General features: G+C 46.6%; 1 protein-coding gene across 3 annotated transcripts in view; it reads right to left on the reverse strand.

The window, feature by feature from the left end:
* The window catches only part of LOC140200571 (glutamate receptor 1-like), a 205,162-nt gene extending 194,597 nt beyond the window's left edge, over window positions 1-10,565 (reverse strand). For all 3 annotated transcript variants that reach the window (XM_072264087.1, XM_072264086.1, XM_072264085.1), the window contains exons 1-2: window positions 10,454-10,565; window positions 10,044-10,187 (exon numbers count right to left, since the gene is read on the reverse strand). In XM_072264087.1, coding sequence (XP_072120188.1) covers window positions 10,044-10,187; window positions 10,454-10,535 — 226 coding nt within the window. In that variant the 5' untranslated portion in view covers window positions 10,536-10,565. The remainder of the gene's footprint in view (window positions 1-10,043; window positions 10,188-10,453) is intronic.
* Between the last annotated feature and the right edge of the window lie 268 nt (window positions 10,566-10,833).

Consider the following 10,833-nt stretch of genomic DNA (forward strand, 5'->3'; position numbering starts at 1 on the left):
GATTGAATGGTGGAGCAGACTGGATGGGCCAAATAGCCTACTTCTGCTCCTATATCTTATGGTCTTATGATCAAAGTGAACACTGTTGCAAAGCACTAGTGATAAGGGTTGTGTTGTGTTGCTTTGACAAGAAGCAAATTGTAGAGGGAAGTAGATGTTCTTCAACCTGGTGGTGTGGGACTTCAGGCCTCAGTACCTCCTGACCGATGGCAGCTTGAGAAGATGGCATGGCTCAAATGGTGGGGGTCTTTGATGAATGTTACCTTCTTGAAGAGTGGCTGTATGGAGATATGTCTCTACCAAAGGAGGTGTAAGGCACTCCTACCCGCTGCTAGCCTGCCAGTCTCCACTGGGCAAGAGGTACCATCCACTTAGCCCTCCGATCAGGGTCACGTGAAGCTATGGGAGCAGATGGTGAATGGTCATATAAGCAGCTGGCGTATATTGCAAGTGATGGTTATATGACCATTGGCGGCAAGCGGACAATCTCTAAAGAGTATTGATAATGGCTGAGGTCTTCTGTCTTGTAAAGACACTACCCAGAAGAAGGCAGTGGTAAACCACTTCTGTAGAAAAATTTGCCAAGGACAATCATGGTCATGAGACACATGGCATATAACGATGATGATGACCTTCTTGAAGCAACTTCTCCTGTAGAGACTATTAATAGTTCAAAGTTCAAAGGTTAATGTATTATCAAAATATATAACTCTGAAATTCTTCTTCTCCGAGTAGTCATGAAGCCAAGAAAGATCAAAAAGCCAGCACAATCATTGAACCACAAATCCCTCCTCCTGTGGAAACAAAGCAAACAAAAAGGGAACAGGCGCATCAATCCCCAAATCCCTCCTCCTGCACAAAAAAAACTAACAAAATGGAAAATGCAGAAGGACTTGGACAGATTAGGATAATGGGCAAGAAGGAAACCAATGAAATACAATGTTGTAAATTGCATGGTCATGCACTTTGTTAGTAGAATATAATGTGCAGATTATTTTCTAAATAAAAAAAAAAACAAAATGTGAAATGCAAAGGGACTTGAGATTCCTTGTGCAGAACACCCTGAAGGTTAGCTTGCAGGTAGATTCAGTGGTGGGGAAGGCAAATGCCATGTTATTATTCATTTCAAGGGGTATAGAATAGAAGAGCAGGGATGTGATGCTGAGGCTTCATAAAGGCCAGTATTGTGAATAGTTTTGGTCTCCTCATCTAGGAAAAGATGTGCTGGCATTGGTGAGGGTTCAGAGAAGGTTCATGATTCCAGAAATGACAGGGTTATCTATGAGGAGCATTTGATGGCTCTGGGTCTGTACTCGCCGGAATTTAGAAGTATGGGGGGGGGGTGGTGGTGGGATCTCAATGAAACCTTTAGAATATTGAAAGGCCGAGACAGAGTAGATGTGGTAAGGATGTTTCCCAAGTCTGGGAGTCTAGGACAAGAGGGAACACTCTCAGTATAGAAGGGTGCCCATTTAAAACAGAAATATGGAGAAATGTCTTTAGCCAGAAGGTGGTGAATTTGTGGAATGTGTTACCACAGGCAGTTATGGAGGCCAGGTCATTAGGTGTACTTAAGGCCTTCAGCATTGTCCATTATCCCCTCCATACATCTAACAACTTCTTTGTCCCCCTACCATCAAGCGGGGGTACCACAGCACTAGGACAAGAACCATTAGGATCTGAAAAAGCTTCTTCCCCTAGGCCATGAGGCTACTGAACTCCCTGCCACCACCCAGGTCTCATCACGCATGAAGCACCAGTAGTGTTATACTGTTTACTTTTTAACTTGTGTCATAAGTACACCTTATTGTTTCTTAATTTATTTGTGGTAATATTACTTTCTGTGTTCAGTGCGAGTTAAATGTACTGTGTTGTCCGGAGTAATGTTATCTCATTTGATGATATACTAGTGTGTAATTGAAGAAGAATAGACTGGAACTTGAACTTCATGTTCACAGAGGCCTCAAAATTTCCACAAAAGGTGATAGGGTGGTTAAGAAGGTGCATGGTGTGTTGGCTTTTATTGAAATCAAGAGCCCCGAGATAATGTTGCAGCTCTATAGAACTCTGGTTAGACCACACTTGTGTTGTGTTCAGTTCTGGTTGCTACGTTACAGGAAGGATGTGGAGACAAGATTTACCAAGATGTTGCCTGGATTAAAGAGCATGTCTTACGAGAATAGGTTGAGTGAGTTAGGGCTTTTCTCTTTGGAGTGAAGGAAGATGGGAGGTGACTGAACAGAGGTGTACAAGATGATAGAAGGCATAGATCGAGTGGACAGCCAGAGACTTTTTCCCAGGGTGGAAATGGCTAATATAAGGGGGTCATAATTTTAAGGTGATTGGAGGAAAGTATAGGAGGGATGTCAGCGATAAGTTTTCAACATGGAGAGTGGTTGGAGCATGGAAATTGCTGCTATGGGTGATAGTGAAGGAGGATAAGAGGCGAGTTGATAGAGATGTATAAGATAATAAGAGGCAGAGATAGCTAAAATAAAGGGGTATCATTTTAATGTGATTGGAGGAAAGTATAGGGTAAATGTCAGTGTTAATTTTTTACGTAGAGAATGGTCGAATATTTTGCCAGGGGTGGTGGTGGAGACAGACACATGAGAGATACTTCAGAAACTCTTAGATAGAGTCATAGAACACTACAGCACAGGAACAAGCTCTTCAGTCCCCCTAGTCCATGCTGAACTATTGATCAGTCTAGTTCAATTGACTTGCACCCAGACCATAGTCCTCCACACTCCATCCATATACCTATCCAAAATAATGTTGAAATCAAGCTCAAAATCAACACTTGTGCTGGCAACTTGTTCCACACTCTCACATCCCTCTGAATGAAGATTTTTCCCTCATGGACCCCTTAAACTTTACATCTTTCACTCTTAACCCATGACCTCTAGTTCTAGTCTCACCCAACCTCAGCTGAAAAAGCCTGCATGCATTTACCCTATCTATACCCCTCATAATTTTGTATACCTCTGTCAAATCTCCCCTGAATCTTCTACACTCAAGGGAATGAAGTTCTAACTTGTTCAATCTTTCCCTATAAATCAGGTCCTCAAGTCCTAAGAACATCCTTGTAATTTTCTATGCATTCTTTCAAACTTATTTACATCTCTCCTGTTGTAGGTGACCAAAACTGCACACAATGCTCCAAATTAAACCCTGACTTACATCTTATATAACTTCAACATAACATCATAACTCCTGAACTCAGTGCTTTGATTTATGAATCCCAGTCTCTTTATGACCCTATCTCCCTGTGATGCCACTTTCAAGGAATTATGTACACACATTCCCAGATTCCTCTGCTCTACCACACTCCTCATGTTCACTGTGTAAGGCCTACTCTGGTCGGTCTTGGAAAAGTGCAATGTCTCATATTTGTCTACATTAACTTCCATCTGCCATTTTTCAACCCAGTTTTCCACTGCAAGCTTTAATAGACTTCCTCAAAGTCTACTACTCTCACTATCTTGGTGTCAACCACAAATCTTCTGATCCAGTTTACCACATTACCATCCAGGTCGTTATATAGATGACAATCACCAATAGACCCAGCATCGATCCCTGCAGCACACCACTAGTAACTGGCATTCAGTCAGAGAGGCAATCATCTCCAGTCCTGATGAAGGGTCTGAACTCAAAATGTCAATTGTACTCTTTGCCATAGATGTTACCTGGCCTGTAGCATTTTGTGTGTGTTGCTTGGATTTCCAGCATCTGCAGATTTTCTCTTGTCATCTACTACAGCTCTCTGGCTTCTTTGCATGAAGCCAATTTCTAATCCAGTTTACTGGCTCATCTTGACTGCTAAGTGACTGAACCTTCTTGACCAACCTCCCATGTGGGACCTGGTCAATGGCCTTGCTAAAGTCCATGTAGGTAACATCCACTGCTTTTCCTTCATCATCTTTCTGAGTAACTTCCTTGAAAAACTCTACAAGATTGGCTAGACATAAGCTACCATACACAAGGCTCTGTTGACTGTCCCTAATATGAATGGCTGGTGACGTAGTGGCATCAGCACTGGACTTCGGGGCGAGACGTCCCAAGTTTGAATCCCGCCGGCTCCCTTGCATGCTCTCCATCCATGCCTGGGTTGAGTACTGAGCTAACAACTCGACCTCGTAAAAAAAAACCTGGAGAGGGATGGGCTCCGCCAGGTTTCAGATGCCCAAGACACGCCGTACGATGAGCATACCAAAAAGCTTGTCATGACAGCGCCCCGATGACTCCACCAGGAGCTAAGGGCACTTGCACGCGCACGCGCACACACACGCACACACACACACACACACACACACACACACACAATATGTCCCTGTCTATCCAAATGACTATATACCATAAGATATAGGAGTAGAATTAGGTGATTTGGCCCATCAAATCTGCTCCACCATGTCGATCCAATTTTCCTCTGAGCCCCCATATCCCTTCATGCCCTGACCAATCAAGAATCTATCAACCCCTGCCTTAAATATACATAAAGATTTGGCCTCCACAGCTGCCTGTGGCAAAGAATTCCACAGATTCACCATTCCCTGGCTAAAGAAAGTCCTCCTCATTTCTGTTCTAAAAGGAAGCTCCTCGATTCTGAGCCTGTGTAGATTCTCCCAACATAGGAAACATTCTGTCCATATCCACTCTATCAAGGCCTTTCAGTATTTGATAGGTTTCAATATGGTCATCCCTCATTCTTCTGAATTCTAGTGAATACAGGCCCACATCCATCAAATGCTCTTCATATGACAAGCCATTCAATACTGGAAACAATTTCGTGAACCTCTTCAGTTTTAGCATATTCTTTCTAAAGTAAGGGGCCCAAACTTGCTCACAATATTCCAGATGAGGCCTCACCGGTGCTTTACAAACTCTCAACATTACATCTTTGCTTTTATATCAGTCCTCTTGAAATGAATGTTAACATTACATTTGCCTTCCTCATCACAGACTCAATCTGCAAATTAACCTTTAGTGAAATCTGCACAAGGATTTCCAAGTCCCTTTGCACCTCAGCTTTTTGTATTTTCTCTCCATTTAGAAAATAGTCAACCCTTTCATCTCTTCTACCAAAGTGCATGACCATACACTTCCCGACACTGTATTCCATCTGCCATTTCTCTGCCCATTCTCCTAATGTGTTTCTGTAGTCTCTCTACTTCCTCAAAACTACCTTCTCCTCCACCGATCTTCATATCGTCTCCAAACATTGCAACAAAGCCATCATCCAAATCATTGATGTATAACGTAAAAAGAATTGGTTCCAACGTAAACCCCTGTGAAACACCAATAATCACTTGCAGCCAGCTAGAAAAGTCTCCCTCCAGTCCCACTCTTTGCCTCCTGCCAATCAGCCACTGCTTTATCCATGCTAGAATCTTTCCTGTAATACCATGGGCTTGTAGCTTGGTAAGAAGCCTCATTTATGGCACCTTGTCAAAGGCCTCCTGAAAATCCAAGTACACAACATCAACTGATTTCTCCTTTGTCTATCCTGCTTGTTATTTCTTCAACAGCCTCTCTTCACCTCACATTGCCTCTGTTTAGCTTCCAATAACTTTCCCCCTACTGATAGGCTCAACAGCCTATCATTTTCTGGCTTATTCCTAAAGCCTTTCTTAAATACAGTGAGAACATTAGCTATTCTTCCATCCTCCAGTACCTCACTCATGGCTAAGAATGTTTAAATATCTCTGTTAGGGGCCCTACAATTTCTGCACCTGCCTCCCACAGGGTCCGACAGAACACCTTGTCTGGCCCTGGGGATTTATCCACCCTAACTTCCCTTACAACAGTAAGCACCTATTCCTCTGTAATCTATATAGAGTACATGACCTTACTGTTGATTTGCCTCACTTTTATAGACTCTGAGTCTGTGCCCTGATTAAATACAGATGCAAAAAATCCATTTAAGATCACCCCATCTCTAGATGACCACTGATCTTCCAGAGGACCAATTTTGTCCCTTGCAATCCTTTTGCTCTTATTATATCTGTAGAAGCTCTTGGCTTTCTCCTTCACCTTGTCTGCTAGGGAAATGTCATGCCTTTCTTAGCACTCCTGATTTCCCTCTAAATGTATTTATAAGCACATGGATGATAGAAAAACGGAGGGCTACGTAGGAGGGAAGGTTTAGACTGATCTTAGAGTAGATTAAAAGGTTGACACAGCATCATGGGTCAAAGGGCCTGTACTTGCTGCCGGGTTCGATGTTCCAGGAATGGCAGATGGAATTTAACTCAGACAAGCGTGAAGTGATGCAGTTTTTGAAGTTAATCCAGGGCAACGCATAAACAATGAATAACAGAGTCACTGGTGATATGGCCATGATATTAAACCTGATTCTAATTCTGACTCTGTTACTGACAAGTGCTACGGAACAGAATACAGGTACTAGGCTCCCTGAGAGTGGAAACACAGATGGATAAGCTGGTGCAGAATGTGTACAGCATGCTGGGCTTCACCACTTGGGGTATTGGCTATAAGAGTTGGGACATCGTGAAACAAGACATTGGTGAGACCACACCACGAGCGCTGTCTGCCGTTCTGGGTGCTGTTCTGTGGGAAGGGTTTGAGCGGGCGCAGAACAGATCCATAGGGAGTTGTTGTCCCTAGAGTGAAGGAGGCAGAGAGGTATCCTTGGGGGAGGGGTTATAAAATCATGAGGGGCAGAGATAAGGTAGATAATCACAGTCATTTCCCCTCCTCGCAGACCAGAGGGTATAGGTTTAAGGTGAGATTGGAAAGACGTAAAGCATTCAAGAAGTTATGTCGCAGGTTTATAAAACTCGAGTGAGACGCATCTGAAGTACTGAATAGAGTTCTTGTTGCTTCATTGTAAGAAGAATGTCGAAGTTTTGGAGAGAGTACAACCAAGGTTTACTAGGATGTTGCCTGGATCAGAGGACATGTGCCATCATGAGAGGTTGGAGACACTTGGGCTGTTTTCTCTGGGGCGGTGGAAGCTGAGGGGAGATCTGAGAGAGGTTTATAAGATTATGAGAGGCAGGGATAGAGCAGACAGACAGAATATAATACCTGAAATATCTAATACCAGAGGGGAGGCATTTAAGGTGAGAGGAGGTAATTTTGTAGGGAATCAGAGGAGCAATTTTTTTTTACACAGAGTGGTGGGTACCTAGAATGCATAGCCTGGGGAGGCAAATGCAGTAAGGACATTTTAGTGACATTTAAATAGGCACACAGATATGAGGAAAATGGGACAATACAGGCAGAGGGATTAGCTTAGTTAGCCACTTAATTATTAATTTAATTGGTTCAGTACAACATTGTGGGCCAAAGGGTCTGTTTCTGCTCTATGTTGTGTGAGTGCTGAGGGACAGATTATTCATGGTGGGTGTGTGGAACAAACAGATGTGTGTAAATTGTGAATGCTTTATTATTGAAAAAGGATCGAGTGCTTTTCCAGTGTACACGACGAATAAACTCTTCTCAGGTTTCCAGCCGGGTACAGCTATTGATTTTAAACAACATTTCGATGACAAGCTCTGCCATTTTCATCAGGGATGATGCCTAGGCGTGTCTAGTCTGGTGGTATATATACCTCCGTCGTCCATCCCTCCTGATTGGTTAGTCCTCATCCAGGTTTCCCCAGTCCCACCTTGTTTTCCTCTGTCTTCCCTATATTTTCACAGTTTCTGGAAGGATTACCAGGATTCTGAAGAAATGCCAGATTAATACCATCCACAACGCCATAGGGAAGCTCACATTACAGCTTCTGTGGGTCAAAGATGACCTGGGACTCAGGTCGGCTGGCTTTTACAGGATTCCCTGTGAATGCGGAGCGGTGTACATCCGTCAGACGGGACACACAGTGGAAACTGGCATCAAGGAGCACAGGAGGTGCATCTGTTTTGGTTACCCAGAGAAATCAGCAGTCGTACAACACTGCATTCACAATGACATTGACAGCACAAAATATTGTGCAGTGCCGCTGGAGTAGAAATCATCCCAGATGATGATGGTAGAGTTGGTCTTCGAAATGTTGATTAAAATCGATACCTGTAGCTGGCTGGAAGCCCGAGAAGAGTTTATTTGTGCTTTATTATTGTCACATGTACAATGAAACTCTGATTTGCATACCATCTATATAGATCATTTCATTACAACAGTGCATTGAGGTGATACAAGAAAAAACAATAACAGATTGCAGAATGAAGTGTTACAGTTGCACAGAGAGTGTAAGGCTGAGACAGTAAGGTGCAAGGTTATGACAAGGTAAAGTGTGATGTCAAGAGTCCACCTCATTACACTGGGGGAAAGCGATAGACAATTGCCACACATGGATGGATAGGGGCCAAACTTGGGGAAATGGGAATGGTCAGCTTGAAGAGTCTGTCTCCACACTTTATCACTTTTCCTCACCTGACTGGCACCCCCTCAACCCCCAACCACTGCCTACCTCCATCACTGGTCCACAGCGGCTGCAGTGTGCACCATCTACAAAATACACAGACCACTCGGACAGAACCCCCCCAGACCCATGATCAGTAGCAGCCGTGTCCTCAGACACATTCCCTCATACTCTCTCACCCCTGTTTGCCCTGAAGCAAACAGCTCTCACAGCCCTGGCTCTCCAACTTCACCGATCAGTCCTTCATTTTAAAGCCCATTGTGTTCCTGTGTCCCTTGAGGGAGTTAGATATGGCCCTTGTGACTAAAGGGATCAGGGGGTATGGAGGGAAGGCTGATGCAGGGTTCTGAGTTGGATGATCAGCCATGATCATACTGAATGGCGGTGCAGGCTCGAAGGGCCAATTGGCCTACTCCTGCACCTATTTTCTATGTTTCTGACTGTGTGCCTGTGTCTGTGGGAGTCTCTGTGTGTATTTGTATGACAGTCTGTGTAAATAAGAATGAATCAGTGCATCTGTGTGTGAGACAGTCTGTGTAGTGTGTGTGTGTGTGTGTATGTGTGTGTGTGTGAGAGAGAGAGAGAGAGAGAGAGAGTGTGTCTATATATATGTTCATGTGTGGCTATGTGTGTGAGTGCATGTGTGAGCTACACTCGCTCCTGAATTATGTCATCCTAACGTTCTCTGTTGGTCTCCCCTCACTAGTGACTCTGCCTGATATCTGTGGGGTTTGTGTGGTTAGGGGTAGGAGTGTGTGTGTGTCTGTCTGCCAGGCGAGGTTCCTGTGTCCATAACCCCAGTCATGAGCAGGAAGGGACGACCCAGTGTAGCGGAGTGAGAAGGGGTTGCACGGAGGAGGAGAATTTGCAGAGAGGAGGAGGGGTTATGCGGGGGCTGACCACGACCACTCCGGGTCCCAGACTCAGCACTAGACCTCTTTTCGCAAACCCTCCGCATTCCGCAACCCCCACCCCCACCACCCGACTCCGCAATCCGCAAACATCTTGCATGACGGTTCCCGGGACCTGGACGCTCAGCGGTCTCGGGGGCTGGGGGAAGAGGATCTCGTCTCCTCCACAACCCCCATCGGGAACACCCCCCCCCCCCCCCCCGCTTCCCAAAACAAAATCACAACAAATCCGGCGCATGGTGCAGGCTGGTTCCTCTGCACTCGCGTTTCAGATCGCCGACCCTGCCCCTCCGCCCCGTTACTGACCCTGTCCCCATCCCGTCCCCGTCTCCCTCCCTCCGCTCCTGGCATTGGCCTCCAATCTCTCCCCTTACAGGGCTGATCCTTGCTTTCTAGTCCTCTTCCCGCCCCCTAGCTACCCCTCTCCCACTTCCTCCCCCCCAACCCTCTCTTATGTCTAACCATCTCCTTCTCTCCCCTTTTTCTCTCACCTTCCCCTTGCCTCATCTCGCTCATCTATCCTCTCCCCCTCACCGATCTTCCCTCCTTCCCTAGCTTTCTCTCCCTCTCTCTCCCGCCTCTACCCTCCCTTCTCTCCCTTTCCCTCTTTCTCCCACACTTCCCCCTCTCCCCCCTTTCCCTTTCTCCCCCCCCTTTCCCCTTCCCTATCTCCCAATCCCGTTCATTCTCTCTCGCCCCATCCCTCACCAATAACCCCGGTGGCCCCGGGCTCGACCCGCACTCACAGGCGTTGGTAACGGCGAAGCTGTTGCCGATATCCACACTCTCTATCTGGGTGATGAGTTTGTACAGCGTGTCCGTGTTGTAGAAGGAGAGTCCAAATCGGAAAGCGGAATATTCCTGAGAGTGCTGCTTGGGGAAGAGCGCGCCTGCAGGGGGGAATGAGAGAGGGTCAGCGAGCAGGGGGAGAGAGGCAGAAAGTGTGATGGGGGGAGAGGGAGGAAAAGGAGGAGGCAGGGAGAGAGGGACGGAGGAAAGGAGGGCAGGAAAGAAGGAGGGAGAGAAGAGGAGGAGAGACAAAGGGAGAGAGGGAGGAAGAGAGACATGGTGAGAGGGAGCTTCGGGTGGAGAGATGAGGGAGCTCCGAGTGGAGGGAGGGAGCCTTGGTGTTGTCGCTGGGGGAGTAACTCCTTACCGATCTGCAGACTGCTGGGGAACGCTCCGAAGACAGAGGCCAGGAGCCCCGAGCACAACACGGCCGCTAGCGCCCGCCTCATTCTGCCTCTGCATGGGCGACTGGAGCGGAGCCGCCGTCCCCGCCGAGGCTGCAGCAGCTCTGTGAGCGCCGCCTGACACGCATCGCCGGGCGTCCCCACCGCGGAGCCGCCTCTCGCACGTCCCCAGCGCGGAGCCGTCGCTTGCTCCACCAGGTGGAGCCAGATGGATTGAATGCTTTGACTGTTCCTCTGTCAGAGCGGTCACATCGCGGAGATCGCCGTTCGCCGCGGGCAAAGGCCCAGGGCGAAACTGGTCAATCGCCGCGGGCACGGACCGAGCTCAGAGCCGGTCATTCAC

This window comes from Mobula birostris, chromosome 7 (assembly GCF_030028105.1).
Source record: "Mobula birostris isolate sMobBir1 chromosome 7, sMobBir1.hap1, whole genome shotgun sequence".
NCBI lineage: Eukaryota > Metazoa > Chordata > Chondrichthyes > Myliobatiformes > Myliobatidae > Mobula > Mobula birostris.